General features: G+C 55.5%; 1 protein-coding gene across 1 annotated transcript in view; it reads right to left on the bottom strand.

Moving 5' to 3' along the window:
* Nucleotides 1–2,555: 2,555 nt before the first annotated feature.
* Nucleotides 2,556–17,792, bottom strand: part of LOC134341788 (tumor necrosis factor receptor superfamily member 3-like) — a 30,468-nt gene continuing 15,231 nt past the window's right edge. The window contains exons 4-10 of the mRNA XM_063039710.1: nucleotides 11,855–12,004; nucleotides 11,021–11,111; nucleotides 10,762–10,898; nucleotides 9,738–9,836; nucleotides 5,865–5,884; nucleotides 3,960–4,221; nucleotides 2,556–3,119 (exon numbers count right to left, since the gene is read on the bottom strand). Coding sequence (XP_062895780.1) covers nucleotides 2,716–3,119; nucleotides 3,960–4,221; nucleotides 5,865–5,884; nucleotides 9,738–9,836; nucleotides 10,762–10,898; nucleotides 11,021–11,111; nucleotides 11,855–12,004 — 1,163 coding nt within the window. The 3' untranslated portion in view covers nucleotides 2,556–2,715. The remainder of the gene's footprint in view (nucleotides 3,120–3,959; nucleotides 4,222–5,864; nucleotides 5,885–9,737; nucleotides 9,837–10,761; nucleotides 10,899–11,020; nucleotides 11,112–11,854; nucleotides 12,005–17,792) is intronic.

Genomic DNA, 17,792 nt, shown 5'->3' with positions numbered 1-17,792 from the left:
CGGATCTGGGCCGTCCCCTCCAAATATCCGGACCCGCCTCTCGGTTTTTTTGCACTAACTTACTTCCCATTTTCTATTTATGATTTATAATTTAAATTTTTAATAATTACTATCGATTTGTACTCCAGGGAGCGGGAAGCGCAGAATCAAATATCGCTGTGATGATTGTACGCTCCAGTATCAATTGTTTGGCGACAATAAAGTATCACTTGACTTATGAAAGCTAACACCCCATAAGCTTTCTTAACTACCCTATCCACCTGTGAGGCAACTTCCAGGGATCTGTGGACATGTACCCCGAGGTCCCTCTGCTCCTCCACACTACCAAGTGGGGATAGAAGGCCGTGGAAGAGAAAAAGGGGGAGGGGAACCACAGGGAGGAGATGGACAGACAAGGAGATGAGGTGAGAGAGGGACAGGGGGATGAGGAATGGTTATTACCAGGAAGTTTGAGAAATCGATGTTCATGCCATCAGGTTGGAGGCTACTCAGACGGAATACGAGGTGTCGTCCCTCCAACCTGAGTGTGGCCTCGTCCCGACAGTGGAGGGGGAACGTGGATGGACGTATCGGAATGGGAATGGGAAGTGGAATTAGAAAGGGCAGCCGCTGGGAGATCCCGCCTGTTCTGGTGGACGGGGCGTAGGCGTTCTCCCGATCTACGTCGGGTCGCAGGAGGCCGCACCGGGAGCACCGGACACAGTAGATGTGACCCCGACGGACTCAGAGCTGAAGTGTCGCCTCGCCTGGAAGGGCTGTTCGGGGCTCCGACTGGTGGCGAGGGAGGAGGCGTAGGGGGGTCAGGCGTGGCACTTGTTTCGCCTCACGCCAGAATTCGTTTCAGCTCAAATAAAACAACATGGATCATAATCGTGATCAGGAGCAGAGCATCAGGGGAAATGACAGCTTTCAGTATAAATTAATTCTGTATTAACAAATGCATCATAGTGTTACAAACAGAGAGACTTTGTACAAGGGTGCGTTTTCAACAGCCAAGATATCAACTGCCCACAGGCTGCTGCGGTAGTTTTGGGGGGGAAGGCGGATAACCAGTGATCGGGGGTGGGGGGAGAGGGTGACGGGGGAATTGTCTCTGGACTGGGGGAGGGGATTCGATGGGTGGGGGAGAGGGTGACAGGGGGAGTGTCAGTGGACTGTGGGGGAGGGGATTCGATGGGTGGGGGAGAGGGTGACAGGGGGAGTATCAGTGGACTGTGGGGGAGGGGATTGGATGGGTGGGGGGAGAGGGTGACAGGGGAGTGTCTGGACTGTGGGGGAGGGGATTCAGAGGGTGACGGGGATGTGTCTGTGGACTGTGGGGGAGGGGATTCGGAGGGTGGAGGGAGAGAGGGTGACGGGGGGAGTGTCTGTGGACTGTGGGGGAGGGGATTCGATGGGTGGGGGAGAGGGTGACAGGGGGAGTGTCAGTGGACTGTGGGGGAGGGGATTCGGAGGGTGGGGGGAGAGGGTGACGGGGGAGTGTCTGTGGACTGTGTGGGAGGGGATTTGTAGGGTGGGGAGAGAGGGTGACAGGGGGAGTGTCAGTGGACTGTGGGGGAGGGGATTCGGAGGGTGGGGGGAGAGGGTGACGGGGGAGTGTCTGTGGACTGTGGGGGAGGGGATTTGTAGGGTGGGGAGAGAGGGTGACAGGGGGAGTATAAGTGGGCTGTGGGGGAGGGGATTCGGAGGGTGGGGGAGAGAGGGTGACGGGGGAGTGTCTGTGGGCTGTGGGGGAGGGGATTGGATGGGTGGGGGAGAGAGGGTGACAGGGGGAGTGTCAGTGGACTGTGGGGGAGGGGATTCGGAGGGTGGGGGGAGAGGGTGACGGGGGAGTGTCTGTGGACTGTGGGGGAGGGGATTCGGAGGGTGGGGGAGAGAGGGTGACGGGGAGTGTCTGTGGACTGTGGGGGAGGGGATTCGGAGGGTGGGGGGAGAGGGTGACGGGGGAGTGTCTGTGGACTGTGGGGGAGGGGATTCGGAGGGTGGGGAGAGAGGGTGATGGGGGGAGTGTCTGTGGACTGTGGGGGAGGGGATTTGGAGGGTGGGGAGAGAGGGTGACGGGGAGTGTCTGTGGACTGTGTGGGAGGGGATTTGGTGGGTGCAGGGAGAAAGGGTGACGGGGGAGTGTCTGTGGGCTGTGGGGGAGGGGATTCGGAGGGTGGAGGGAGAGAGGGTGACGGGGAGTGTCTGTGGACTGTGGGGGAGGGGATTCGGAGGGTGGGGAGAGAGGGTGACGGGGGAGTGTCTGAACTGTGGGGGAGGGGATTTGGAGGGTGGGGAGAGAGGGTGATGGGGGAGTGTCTGTGGACTGTGTGGGAGGGGATTTGGAGGGTGGGGAGAGAGGGTGATGGGGGGAGTGTCTGTGGACTGTGGGGGAGGGGATTCGGAGGGTGGGGAGAGAGGGTGACGGGGGAGTGTCTGTGGACTGTGTGGGAGGGGATTTGGTGGGTGCAGGGAGAGAGGGTGACGGGGGGAGTGTCTGTGGACTGTGGGGGAGGGGATTCGGAGGGTGGGGAGAGAGGGTGACGGGGGAGTGTCTGTGGACTGTGTGGGAGGGGATTTGGTGGGTGCAGGGAGAAAGGGTGACGGGGGAGTGTCTGTGGGCTGTGGGGGAGGGGATTCGGAGGGTGGAGGGTGACGGGGGAGTGTCTGTGGACTGGGGGAGGGGATTTGGTGGGTGCAGGGAGAGAGGGTGACGGGAGGAGTGTTAGCGGGCTATGAAAGGGGATTCTGTGGGTGGGGGAGATAGTCGGTGATGGGGGGAAGCATCTGTAGGAGGGGATTCAGTGGGTGAGGGAGAGTCGGTGCGGGAGGAGATCCCCCGTGGTCTGCGGGGGGCCGACTCCGTCCCTCCCCGACCTCCTGCTGGGGCTCGGTCACCCCCACAAACGGGTGTCCCGGACGGGCAGTCCTACAGTCCTGGACGGGATCCTCGCCCGTCTCCTGCTCGGGGGAGGCCGACACGGGCACCCCTCCCAGCGGCGCGCTGGCCCCAGTCTCCCGGCGCGGCGCACGGTCCGACCCCGCGGGACTAGCCGGTGCGGGGGCCGGGTCCCCGTTGTAGATGTAGAGGGGTCCGTGCACCGTCAGGTTGGAGTTGAGAGTGTTCACGTGGCAGGCTGCGGGGGGAGAAAATCCAGAGGGAATTAGAAAGGCAGCGAGAATCAGAAATGGACAGACGGACGGGGGTGGGGGGAGGAGATTCAGGGATGGACGGGGCGGGAGAGGTGGTTCGGGGACGGACTGCGGGGGGGAGGAGGAGGTTGGGGGACGGACTGCGGGGGGGGGAGGAGGAGGTTGGGGGACAGACTGGGGGAGAGGTTCAGAGACGGACGGGGGGGAGGTTGGGGGACAGACTGGGGGGGGAGGTTGGGGAATGGACTGGGGGGGAGATTGGGGGACGGACTGGGGGGGAGAGATTGGGGGACGGACTGGGGGGGGAGAGATTGGGGGATGGACTGGGGGAGAGGTTCAGAGACAGACTGGGGGGGAGGTTGGGGGACGGACTGGGGGGAGGTTGGGGAATGGACTGGGGGGGAGGTTGGGGGACGGACTGGGGGGAGGAGGTGATTGGGGGACGGACTGGGGGAGGAGGTGGTTGGGGGAACGGACTGGGGGAGGAGGTTGGGGACAGACTGGGGGGAGAGGTTCAGAGACAGACGGGGGGAGGTTGGGGGACAGACTGGGGGGGGAGAGATTGGGGGATGGACTGGGGGGGGAGAGATTGGGGGATGGACTGGGGGGGGAGGTTCAGAGACGGACGGGGGGAGAGATTTAGTGTCGGACGGGGGAGAGAGATTTGCAGACAGAAATGGGGGGGAGGGTGATATTTGGAGACGGCTGGTGGACGATTTGGGAAGATTCTGGGATGGATGGACAAGAATGGAGATTTAGAGAGCGGGGGGCAGTTTCAGAGGAGGGGAGGGAGGGGGAGAGGGGTGAAGGTCATGGGGTCTTACCTTTCAGGCCCAGCAAGCCCCTGGCCTGCCCCTGCAGAGGGGGAGAGGACCCCGCCTGGGCGGGACATCCCGCCGACGCGCCGTCACCCCCGGGCTTGGCCTCAGCCGCCGTCTGCCTCTGCGTCTGCTGGCTCTCCCGCTGTCCGGCGGCCTGCTGCTGGAGCCCGCCGTCCACCCGTCTGCGGGGCTCGTGGAGAGCGTCTGCCCCGCCCAGCAGCGGGCGATCCGACTCCATGCTCGTCTGGTCCGCGTCTGCCGGCGACTGTGGAGCGGACGTACGCGGGTGGGAGTGGGGGTGGGAGGGCAAGGGTCAGACGGGGAGGCATCTTGAATAATGAGGGAAGATGTGGACGCCGGCAAAGTGAGAGAGGGGTTGAGGGGAGGTAGGTGGGAGTTCGAGGGGGACGGGGCGAGGGGTACTGGGGGAGGGGATAACGGCAGGGTTGGGACGGGGTGGGTGCAATGGGGAAATGAGGGGGCCCAGGGTGTGCGCAAGAGGGATCGAGGGGGGGCACGAGGGCCCGGGGGAGCGGGGGGAGGGAGCGCGAGGGTCCGGGGGAGCTGGGGGAGGGAGCGCGAGGGCCCGGGGGAGCTGGGGGAGGGAGCGCGAGGGCCCGGGGGAGCTGGGGGAGGGAGCGCGAGGGCCCGGGGGAGCTGGGGGAGGGAGCGCGAGGGCCCGGGGGAGCTGGGGGAGGGAGCGCGAGGGCCCGGGGGAGCTGGGGGAGGGAGCGCGAGGGCCCGGGGGAGCTGGGGGAGGGAACGCGAGGGCCCGGGGGAGCTGGGGGGAGGGAGCGCGAGGCCCCGAGGGAGTGCGGGAGGGAGCGCGAGGGCCCGAGGGAGCGGGGAGAGGGAGCGCGAGGGCCCGAGGGAGCGGGGAGAGGGAGCGCGAGGGCCCGAGGGAGCGGGGAGAGGGAGCGCGAGGGCCCGAGGGAGCGGGGAGAGGGAGCGCGAGGGCCCGAGGGAGCGGGGAGAGGGAGCGCGAGGGCCCGAGGGAGCGGGGAGAGGGAGCGCGAGGGCCCGAGGGAGCGGGGAGAGGGAGCGCGAGGGCCCGAGGGAGCGGGGGGAGGGAGCGCGAGGGCCCGAGGGAGCGGGGGGAGGGAGCGCGAGGGCCCGAGGGAGCGGGGGGAGGGAGCGCGAGGGCCCGAGGGAGCGGGGGGAGGGAGCGCGAGGGCCCGAGGGAGCGGGGGGAGGGAGCGCGAGGGCCCGAGGGAGCGGGGGGAGGGAGCGCGAGGGCCCGAGGGAGCGGGGAGAGGGAGCGCGAGGGCCCGAGGGAGCGGGGAGAGGGAGCGCGAGGGCCCGAGGGAGCGGGGAGAGGGAGCGCGAGGGCCCGAGGGAGCGGGGAGAGGGAGCGCGAGGGCCCGAGGGAGCGGGGAGAGGGAGCGCGAGGGCCCGAGGGAGCGCGAGGGCCCGAGGGAGCGGGGGGAGGGAGCGCGAGGGCCCGAGGGAGCGGGGGGAGGGAGCGCGAGGCCCCGAGGGAGCCGAGGCCCCGAGGGAGCGGGGGGAGGGAGCGCGAGGCCCCGAGGGAGCGGGGAGAGGGAGCGGGGAGACGGAGCGCGAGGGCCCGAGGGAGCGGGGAGACGGAGCGCGAGGGCCCGAGGGAGCGCGAGGGCCCGAGGGAGCGGGGGGGGGAGCGAGAGGTTCCGAGGGAGAGGAGGGAGCGCGAGGGTCCGATGGTGCGGGAGGTAGCGCGAGGGCCCGAGGGAGCGGGGGAGGGAGCGCGAGGGCCCGAGGGAGCGGGGGAGGGAGCACGAGGTTCCGAGGGAGAGGAGGGAGCGCGAGGGTCCGATGGTGCGGGAGGTAGCGCGAGGACCCGAGGGTGAGGGGAGCACGAGAGGCGGGTAAAGTTGAGGGGCCCCCCCAGATGAGGCAGGGCGTGAGAGACCGACCGTTCCCTTTGTCTCCTACCTGAATCTTCTCTGCCCTCCCTGAAAGAGAGGCGTAGGGATGAGTGAGGGGTTTTGGAGGGTGCTGGAAACCAGCAGAAACCAGCACAGCCCCAGCAGACCCACACAAGGCTCTTGCAGTCAAGGCAGGATCCAGCACAACCAGCACACCGCGCCCCCAGCCACCCACCACCACTCACCCTGCACCCCCCTCCCCAGCTCAGACACAATGCCCAGATTCCCTCTGTAGACCACCACATCCCTGCTCTCCCCCCCCCCCAGCACAGCAAAGCATCCCAGCAGATTCCTAACACTCCCAGCAAACCCCAGTCGCCCCACAAGCCAGTTCACCCTCCCCACGGCAGAGGTGCAATTTAACACCAGCCGGGAACTTAGCCGCGCACAGACCAGCCACGGATCCCAGCAGACCACGCCCTCAACCCCAGCAGAGACCCCAGACAATCCCAGGCGAGGCCACATGCCCAGCAGAGATCCGCAAACAATCCGGGGGTCTCCCCAGGAGCCCTGGGGTCCTCCAGAGACCCTGGCATGGTCCCGGCAAACCCAGCAGAAACCTAAAGACACATTTCCCAGCAAAACTAAAAATCCCAGCACAGAGAGCCTGCAGAGGGACTTAGGGGAATGGGCAAAGAAGTGGCAAATGAAATACAATGTTGGAAAGTGTATGGTCATGCACTTTGGTGGAAGAAATAAATGGGCAGACTATTATTTAGATGGGGAGAGAATTCAAAGTTCTGAGATGCAACGGGACTTGGGAGTCCTCGAACAGGATACCCTTAAGGTGAACCTCCAGGTTGAGTCGGTAGTGAAGAAGGCGAATGCAATGTTGGCATTCATTTCTCGAGGAATAGAGTATAGGAGCAGGGATGTGATGTTGAGGCTCTAAAAGGTGCTGGTGAGACCTCACTTGGAGTACTGTGGGCAGTTTTGGTCTCCTTATTTAAGAAAGGATGTGCTGACGTTGGAGAGGGTACAGAGAAGATTCACTAGAATGATTCCGGGGAGTGAGAGGGTTAACATATGAGGAACGTTTGTCCGCTCTTGGACTGTATTGCCTGGAGTTCAGGAGAATGAGGTGAGACCTCATAGAAATGTTCCGAATGTTAAAAGGCCTGAACAGATTAGATATGGCAAAGTTATTTCCCGTGGTGGGGGAGTCTAGGACAAGGGGGCAGGACTTCAGGATTGAAGGACGTCCATTAAGAACAGAGATGTGGGGAAATTACTTTAGTCAGAGGGTGGTAAATCTGTGGAATTTGTTGCCACGAGCGGCTGTGGAGGCCAAGTCATTGGGTGCATTTAAGTCAGAGATAGATAGGTTCCTGATTAGCCAGGGCATCAAAGGGTATGGGGTGAAAGCAGGGGAGTGGGGATGACTGGATGAAGTGGATCAGCCAATGATTGAATGGCCGGGCAGACTCGATGGGCCGAATGGCCTACTTCTACCCCTATATCTTATGGTCTCACAGAACCAGAACAATTGTAATCTTTAGATCCTCCAGAAGCGATGCCCCATCAGAATCCTGGAGACAAAGCAATCCCAGCAGACCCAACACAATCCCAGCAGACCAAACACCATCCCAGCAGAGAAGACACAAACTCCTAAAGACACAGCACTCCCAGCAGACCCAACAAACTGCTAGACACAACACTCCCAGCAGAGCCAACACAATGCAGGAAGATTGTTCCCGATGTTGGGGAAGTCCAGAACGAGGGGTCACAGTTTGAGGATAAGAGGGAAGCCTTTTAGGACCGAGATGAGGAAAAGCTTCTTCACACAGAGAGTGGTGAATCTGTGGAATTCTCTGCCACAGGGAACAGTTGAGGCCAGTTCATTGGCTATATTTAAGAGGGAGTTAGATATGGCCCTTGTGGCTACGGGGATCAGGGGGTATGGAGGGAAGGCAGGAGTTGGATGATCAGCCTTGATCATACTGAATGGCGGTGCAGGCTCGAAGGGCCGAATGGCCTACTCCTGCACCTATTTTCTATGTTTCTATCCCAGTACAGAACACACAAGCTCCTAAAGACACAACACTCCCAGGAGACCCAACACAATCCCAGCAGACCAAACACCACCCTAGCACAGAACACACAAATTTATAAAGGCACAACCCAATTCCAGCAGAGAAGACACAAACTTCCAAAGACACAGCAGTCCCAGTAGACCCAACACACTCCCAGCAGACCCAACAAACTCCTAGATGCAACACTCCCAGCAGACCAAGCACCACCCCAGCACAGAACACAAAGTCCCAAAGGCATAACTCAATCCCAGCAGACCAAACACCACCCCAGCAGAGAAGACACAAACTTCTAAAGACACAGCAGTCCCAGTAGACCCAACAAACTCCTAGACGCAACACTCCCAGCAGACCCAGCTCAATCCCAGCAGACCAAACACCACCCCAGCAGAGAAGACGCAAACTCCCCAAAGACACAACACTCCCAGTAAAGTCGATTTTCCCTGATGTCCGGCGGAGCCAGTAGTCACAACAACCACAGAAGCGAAATGGAAATCCCAGCAGAGGTGCCACTACTCAGCGGAAAACCAAGACACAATGTTCCAGCAGCACCCGAAACGCCCAACAACCCCAGCAGCGCCAAAACTCCGAACAGAAACACGAGGCTCCCAGCTCAAAACTCAAAGCAGGAAACAAAGAAAAAATAATCCGGCAAAACCCCGAAAACCCCACGTTCACCAGCAGGCCCAGTACATTCCCAGCAAACGGTCAAACATAAGAAATCCCAGCAGAATCTCAACGACCCAATGTTCACTGGCTGACCGTGCAACGGACCAGCAGAGATGCCGTGAAATCTAACGGACACAACTCTCCCAAGCGGCAGTGTGAAATGTGAGGAGGATGTCGTGATAATGCAGGGTGACTTGGACAGGCTGGGTGAGTGGGCAGATGCGTGGCAGATGCAGTTTAATGTGGATAAATGTGAGGTTATCCACTTTGGTGGTAAGAACGGGAAGGCAAATTATTATCTAAATGGAGTCAAGTTAGGAAAAGGGGAAGCACAATGAGATCTAGGTGTTCTTGTACATCAGTCACTGAAAGCAAGCATGCAAGTACAGCAGGCAGTGAAGAAAGCTAATGGCATGCTGGCCTTCATAACAAGGGGAATTGAGTATAAGAGCAAAGAGGTCCTTCTGCAGCTGTACAGGGCCCTGGTGAGACCACACCTGGAGTACTGTGTGCAGTTTTGGTCTCCAAATTTGAGGAAGGACATTCTTGCTATTGAGGGAGTGTAGCGTAGGTTCACAAGGTTAATTCCCGGGGTGGTGGGACTGTCATATGTTGAATGATTGGAGCGACTGGGCTTGTATACTCTGGAATTTAGAAGGCTGAGAGGGGATCAGATTGAAACATAAAAGATTATTAAGGGATTGGACACGCTGGAGGCAGGAAGCATGTTCCCGCTGATGGGTGAGTCCAGAACCAGAGGCCACAGTTTAAGAATAAGGGGTCGGCCATTTAGAACAGAGTTGAGGAAAAACTTTTTCACCCAGAGAGTGGTGGATATGTGGAATGCTCTGCCCCAGAAGGCTGTGGAGGCCAAGTCTCTGGATGCTTTCAAGAAAGAGATGAATAGAGCTCTTAAAGATAGCGGAATCAGAGGTTATGGGGATAAGGCAGGAACTGGATACTGATTGTGAATGATCAGTCATGATCACAGTGAATGGCGGTGCTGGCTCGAAGGGCCGAATGGCCTACTCCTGCACCTGTTGTCTGTTGTCACTATCCCAAAGACCCAACTTTCCCCGGGAAACCCAGCATCACACCAGCAGGCACCCAACCCCAGGGAAATGCAGATCTCCGAAAGGCAACTGATAGCATCCCAGCAGAGCCCCAAAACCTGAACTCACCTGCGACAAACCTCCGCCTGAACCCAAGCAGCAGAAGGATGATAAACGAACAGAGGGAGAGCGTAGACACGATCAACACCGGGATAAGGATGCTCCGTCCTGCAGGGAGATCGCAGGGCTGATTAACGGACCCTCCACACGGTCCCATCACACACTCCCGGGGTCAGACACAGAGTGAATCTCCCTCCGCACCGTCCCATCACACACCCCCGGGGTCAGACACAGAGTGAATCTCCCTCCACACCGTCCCATCACACACCCCCGGGGTCAGACACAGAGTGAATCTCCCTCCACACCGTCCCGTCACACACTCCCAGCGTCAGACACAGAGTGAATCTCCCTCCACACCGTCCCATCACACACCCCCGGGGTCAGACACAGAGTGAATCTCCCTCCACACCGTCCCGTCACACACTCCCGGCGTCAGACACAGAGTGAATCTCCCTCCACACCGTCCCATCACACACCCCCGGGGTCAGACACAGAGTGAATCTCCCTCCACACGGTCCCATCACACACCCCCGGGGTCAGACACAGAGTGAATCTCCCTCCGCACCGTCCCATCACACACTCCCGGGGTCAGACACAGAGTGAATCTCCCTCCACACCGTCCCATCACACACTCCCGGGGTCAGACACAGAGTGAATCTCCCTCCACACCGTCCCGTCACACACTCCCGGGGTCAGACACAGAGTGAATCTCTCTCCGCACCGTCCCATCACACACTCCCGGGGTCAGACACACAGTGAATCTCCCTCCGCACCGTCCCATCACACACTTCCGGGGTCAGACACACAGTGAATCTCCCTCCACACCATCCCATCACACACTCCTGGGGTCAGACACAGAGTGAATCTCCCTCCACACTGTACCATCACACACTCCCGGGGTCAGACACAGAGTGAATCTCCCTCCACACCGTCCCAACACACACTCCCGGGGTCGGACACAGAGTGAATCTCCCTCCACACCGTCCCATCACACACTCCCGGGGTCAGACACAGAGCGAATCTCCCTCCTTACCGTCCATCTCCAGCTGTTCCGATTTTTTGGGGGTCACCGGTGCGACGCTGAGTGGCGAGTTCGTGGGAGTCGGCCCGCACTCTGCATCTGAAACGTCGGTCCCCGGGGCGATTTCCAACAAACCTTGCGCCCTGCATCTGTGCTCGATGTCGGGAGTGGGAGAGACGGGGGGTGGGGGGGAGTCAGAGGTAGAGAGTTATAAGGCCTGGATCAGAGACAGACAGACAGACAGATGCTTCATAAACCTGAGACCACTTACTTGGTGTGATTCTGACAGGGCTCCAGCGAAGAGGCAGGTTTAAATGTCCCCGGAGGGCATTTCCCACATTGAGTATCTCGCAAAGACGTTCCTGAAGCGAAGAAACGGGTAAAACATGATCAGATCTCCTTGCTGGGCTAGATTTTGTATAATCGATCCCCGGGAGTGGGTTACAGGCTGGGATCTAATCCAGGGGTCGAGGGGTGTTTATATATAGAATAACAGATCCCCGGGAGTGGGTTACAGGCTGGGATCTAATCCAGGGGTTCAGGAGGGTTTATATATAGAATAACAGATCCCCGGGAGTGGGTTACAGGCTGGATCTAATCCAGGGATCGAGGGGTTTATATATAGAATAACAGATCCCCGGGAGTGGGTTACAGGCTGGGATCTAATCCAGGGGTTCAGGAGGGTTTATATATAGAATAACAGATCCCCGGGAGTGGGTTACAGGCTGGATCTAATCCAGGGATCGAGGGATTTATATATAGAATAACAGATCCCCGGGAGTGGGTTACAGACTGGGATCTAACCCAGGGGTTTGGGGGGTTTATATATAGAATAACAGATCCCTAGGAGTGGGTTACAGACTGGGATCTAATCCAGGGGTTCAGGGGGTTTATATATAGAATAACTGATCCCCGGGAGTGGGTTACAGGCTGGGATCTGATCCAGGGGTTTGGGGGGGTTATACATAGAATAACAGATCCTCGGGAGTGGGTTACAGACTGGGATCTGATCCAGCGGTTCAGGGGGTTTATATATAGAATAACTGATCCCCGGGAGTGGGTTACAGGCTGGGATCTGATCCAGGGGTTGGGGGGCCCATGTTACCTGGCTGGGTCATCTGTCGGCCCGGCCCGCAGAGGGAGTGGGCCTCGCAGTCCGTACACTCGAGGCCTCCCGCGCAGTGGTATCCCGGGCGACACTGACAGCGCGTCCGCAAGCTGCCCGAGCAGTTGACCGCCACGACCATATCGCGCCCTGCAACGGCAAATCGGGAGCAGTCTTCAGGCACCTCCCTCGCCACCGTGACCCCCTCGAGTGCCCTCCCCAACCCCCACAACTACAGCCGGCCCTCCTTCTCCCCGAGGGATCGTTTCCGGGACCTCTCGCGGATACCAAAAGACGCGGATGCTCAAGTCCCGTATTCCACCTGTCTCAGTACGGTGGACCTTAGGACCCAGCGGGAACCCGGACCTTATTCAACCTGTCTCAGCGCTGCGGGCATTAGGACCCGGCGGCGGAGCTCTGGAATCCGCAGTGTTTCTGTTCGCGAAAATAATCACCACCGCGATTTAAAATAAAACGGGAATAATAAAGCGATCGGAAAGAGGCGAAACGCCATCGGTCACTGGCAAAGCCTTAGGCTACAGTCGGTCGACGATCGGATCAATTCTAAAGGATAAAATGAGGAAACTCCTGCCCCGATTGAAGCTACAATTATTACTTGGCAACGCAGTGGTTTAATTATCGGGTTTTGGGGTTTTTGATCCTCCACATCAACCCGGCACGGATGGAAAGCGCGCTCGGGAGCGATCTGTCACTGGATCGAACTCGGGAATTTCCGCTCCCGAGCCCAGTGCTGGATTTGGACCAGCTGGAAAAATGGGTGAAAAATGGCAGATGGAGTTTAATACAAACAAGTGTGAGGTATTGCACGTTGGAAGGACAAACCAAGGTAGAACATAGAGGGTTAATGGTAAGGCACTGAGGAGTGCAGTGGAACAGAGGGATCTGGGAATACAGATACAAAATTCCCTAAAAGTGCCGTCACAGGTAGATGGGGTCGTAAAGAGAGCTTTTGGTACATTGGCCTTTATTAATCAAAGTATTGAGTATAAGAGCTGGAAGGTTATGATGAGGTTGTATAAGGCATTGGTGAGGCCGAATCTGGAGTATTGTGTTCAGTTTTGGTCACCAAATTACAGGAAGGATATTAAAAAGGTTGAAAGAGTGCAGAGAAGGTTTACAAGGATGTTGCCGGGACTTGAGAAACTCAGTTACAGAGAAAGGTTGAATAGGTTAGGACTTTATTCCCTGGAGCGTAGAAGAATGAGGAGAGATTTGACAGAGGTGTTTAAAATTATGATGGGTATAGATAGAGTGAATGCAAGCAGGCTTTTTCCACTGAGGCAAGGGGAGGAAAAAAATAGAGGACATGGGTTAAGGGTGAGGTGGGGAAAGTTTAAAGGGAACATTAGAGGGGGCTTCTTCACACAGAGAGTGGTGGGAGTATGGAATGAGCTGCCAGACGAGGTGGTGAATGCGAGTTCTTTTTTAACATTTAAGAATAAATTGGACAGATGCATGGATGGGAGGTGTATGGAGGGATATGGTCCGTATGCAGGTCAGTGGGACTAGGCAGAAAATGGTTCGGCACAGCCAAGAAGGGCCGAAGGGCCTGTTTCTGTGTAGTTTTTCTATGGTTTTATATGCACAGAAAGGTAAAATATACACTATATACTAAGACAAACGTTTGACTAACTGACGCTAAAGTAATACCGGATGTACCCGTTCCGACTTTAAGAGAACTTCCGTTTTTTTTTCCCCGATCCACGATAACCTACGCGCATCCTCCCGTATGCTTTAAATCATCTCTAGATTACTTATAGTACCTAATGCAATGTAAATGCTATGTAAAATAGTTGTTATACCGCATTGTTTAGGGAATAATGAGAAGGAAAGTACTGGAAGAGCACTTCCGGGCTTTCTCGACCCGCGGCCGGTTGAATTCGCGCCTGCGGAACTCGTGGATAAGGAGGGCCGGCCGTACACTGACTTGCCTGCTCTACTCTCTGTATACACCTGACTGTGTGGCTAGGCATAGCTCAAATACATAAGCATACAACCATATAACAAATCCAGCACGGAAACAGGCCATCTCGGCCCTTCTAGTCCGTGCCGAACTCTTACTCTCACCCAGTCCCACTGACCCGCACTCAGCCCATAACCCTCCGTTCCTTTCCTGTCCATATATCTATCCAGTTTAACTTTAAACGACAACATCGAACCTGCCCCAACCACTTCTCGTTCCACACAGCCACCACTCTCTGAGTAAAGAAGTTCCCCCTCGTGTTACCCCTAAACTTTTGCCCTTTAACTCTCAACTCATGTCCTCTTGTTTGAATCTCCCCCACTCTCAATGGAAAAAGCCTATCCACGTCAACTCTATCAATCCCCCTCATAATTTTAAACACCTCTATCAAGTCCCCCCTCAACCTTCTACGTTCCAAGGAATAAAGACCCAACTTCTTCAACCTTTCTCTGTAACTTAGGGGATGAAATCCAAGTAACATTCTAGTAAACCTTCTCTGCAGATGATACTAAGATAGGTGGAGTTGTGGATAATGAAGTAATGAATGCAGAGAGATTTAGGCCGGTTAGAAGAGTGGGCTGAAAGATGGCAGATGGAGTTTAATGCTGATAAATGTGAGGTGCTACATTTTGGTAGGACTAATCAAAATAGGACATACATGGTAAATGGTAGGGCATTGAAGAATGCAGTAGAACAGAGGGATCTAGGAATAATGGTGCATAGTTCCCTGAAGGTGGAATCTCATGTGAATTCTCTTTCACCTCAGACGGTTGAGGAAGCTTGGTTTGGACCCCACAAATCCTCAGAACTTTCTACAGGGGCACAATTGAGAGCATCATGACTGCCTGGTACGGGAACAGTACCTCCCTCGATTGCAAGACTCTGCAGAGAGTGGTGCGGACAGCCCAGTGCATCTGTAGTCGTGAACTTCCCACGATTCAGGACGTGTTTTTTTTTATTAAATGCAATCCGTGAACTATCGCCAGATCAGAAATGCTGATCAAGTCAACGAGCTCCCAAAGAGAACTAGGGCAGGCCAATCAGACGGTTCACTGCTGCCCAGCGATAGAACACAAAAATATCATCTGTACAAGCAGACAGGCTTCAGAGAGGGGGCAGAGGAGATTCAACAGGATGCTGCCTGGATTAGAGAGGGTGCAGAGGAGATTCACCAGGATGCTGCCTGGATTAGAGAGGGTGCAGAGGAGATTCACCAGGACGCTGCCTGGATTAGAGAGGGTGCAGAGGAGATTCACCAGGACGCTGCCCAGATAAGAGAGGGTGCAGAGGAGATTGACCAGGATGCTGCCTGGATTAGAGAGGGTGCAGAGGAGATTGACCAGGATGCTGCCTGGATTAGAGAGGGTGCAGAGGAGATTGACCAGGGTGCTGCCTGGATTAGAGAGGGTGCAGAGGAGATTCACCAGGATGCTGCCTGGATTCGAGAGGGTGCAGAAGAGATTGACCAGGATGCTGCCTGGATTAGAGAGGGTGCAGAGGAGATTGACCAGGGTGCTGTCTGGATTAGAGAGGGTGCAGAGGAGATTCACCAGGATGCTGTCTGGATTAGAGAGGGTGCAGAGGAGATTAACAAGGATGCTGTCTGGATTAGAGAGGGTGCAGAGGAGATTCACCAGGACGCTGCCTGGATTAGAGAGGGTGCAGAGGAGATTCACCAGGATGCTGCCTGGATTAGAGAGGGTGCAGAGGAGATTCACCAGGATGCTGCCTGGATTAGAGAGGGTGCAGAGGAGTTTCACCAGGATGCTGCCTGGATTAGAGAGGGTGCAGAGGAGATTGACCATGATGTTGCCTGGATTAGAGAGGGTGCAGAGAAGATTCACCAGGATGCTGTCTGGATTAGAGAAGGTGCAGAGGAGATTCACCAGGATGCTGCCTGGATTAGAGAGGGTGCAGAGGAGATTTATAAGGATGTTGCCTGGATTGGGGAGCATGCCTTATGAAAACACGGCCTTTTCTCCTTCAGTGACGGAGGATGAGAGGTGACCTGATTGAGGTGTATAAGCTGATGAGAGGCATTGATCGTGTGGATAGTCAGAGGCTTTTTCCCAGGGCTGAAATGGCTGCCACAAGAGGGCACAGGTTTAATGTGCTGGGGAGCAGGTACAGAGGAGATGTCAGGGGTAAGTTTTTTACGTAGAGAGTGGCAAGTGCATGGATACGATATAACCATATAACAATCACAGCACGGAAACAGGCCATCTCGGCCCTTCTAGTCTGTGCCGAACTCTTACTCTCACCCAGTCCCACCGACCTGCACTCAGCCCGTAACCCTCCATTCCTTCCCTGTCCATATATCTATCCAATTTAACTTTAAATGACAACATCGAACCTGCCCCAACCACTTCTCGTTCCACACAGCCACCACTCTCTGAGTAAAGAAGTTCCCCCTCGTGTTACCCCTAAACTTTTGCCCTTTAACTCTCAACTCATGTCCTCTTGTTTGAATCTCCCCCACTCTCAATGGAAAAAGCCTATCCACGTCAACTCTATCAGTCCCCCTCATAATTTTAAATACCTCTATCAAGTCCCCCCTCAACCTTCTGCGCTCCAAAGAAAAGGCCTAACTTGTTCAACCTTTCTCTGTAACTTAGGTGCTGAAACCCAGGTAACATTCTAGTAAATCTTCTCTGTACTCTCTCAATTTTGTTGACATCTTTCCTATAATTCAGAGACCAGAACTGTACACAATACTCCAAATTTGGCCTCACCAATGCCTTGTACAATTTCAACATTACATCCCAACTCCTATACTCAATGCTCTGATTTATAAAGGCCAGCAAACCAAAAGCTTTCTTCACCACCCTATCTACATGAGATCCCACCTTCAGGGAACTATGCACCATTATTCCTAGATCCCTCTGTTCTACTGCATTCCTCAATGCCCTACCATTTACCATGTATGTCCTATTTTGATTAGTCCTACCAAAATGTAGCACCTCACATTTATCAGCATTAAACTCCATCTGCCATCTTTCAGCCCACTCTTCTAACCGGCCTAAATCTCTCTGCAAGGTTTGAAAACCTACTTCATTATCCACAACTCCACCTATCTTAGTATCATCTGCATACTTACTCATCCAATTTACCACCCTATCATCCAGATCATTAATATGCATGACAAACAACATTGGACCCAGTACAGATCCCTGAGGCACACCACTAGTCACCGGCCTCCAATCTGACAAACAGTTACCCACCACTACTCTCTGGTGTCTCCCATCCAGCCACTGCTGAATCCATTTTACTACTTCAATATTAATACCTAACGATTGAACCTTCCTGACTAACGTTCTGTATGGAACCTTGTCAAAGGCCTTACTGAAGTCCATATAGACAACATCCACCGCTTTACCCTCGTCAATATTCCTAGTAACCTCTTCAAAAAATTCAATAAGATTTGTCAAACATGACCGTCCACGCACAAATCCATGTTGACCGTCTAACCAGATAATTCTATATACCATCTCTAAAAATACTTTCTATCAATTTACCCCCCCACTGACGTCAAACTTAGAGGCCGATAATTGCTAGGTTTACTCTTAGAACTTTATTTAAACAATGGAACAACATGAGCAATACGCCAATCCTCCGACACCATCCCCGTTTCTAATGACGTTTGAAATATTTCTGTCAGAGCCCCTGCTATTTCAACACTAACTTTCCTCAATGTTCTAAGGAATATCCTGTCAGGACCAGGAGACTTATCCACTTTTATATTCCTTAAAAGCTCCAGTACTTCATCTTCTTTAATCATCATAGTTTCCATAACTTCCCTACCTGTTTCCCTTACCTTAAACAATTCAATATTCTTCTTAATGAATACCGAAGAAGAGAAATTGTTCAATTTCTCCCTCATCTCTTTTGGTTCCACACATAGCCGTCCACTCTGATTCTCTAAGGGACCAATGTTATCCCTCACTATCCTTTTGC

Source organism: Mobula hypostoma, unplaced genomic scaffold, assembly GCF_963921235.1.
Source record: "Mobula hypostoma unplaced genomic scaffold, sMobHyp1.1 scaffold_108, whole genome shotgun sequence".
Taxonomy (NCBI): Eukaryota; Metazoa; Chordata; class Chondrichthyes; order Myliobatiformes; family Myliobatidae; genus Mobula; species Mobula hypostoma.
The sequence above is the reverse complement of the archived record's forward strand: the minus strand, read 5'-3'. Positions and strand labels throughout refer to the sequence as shown.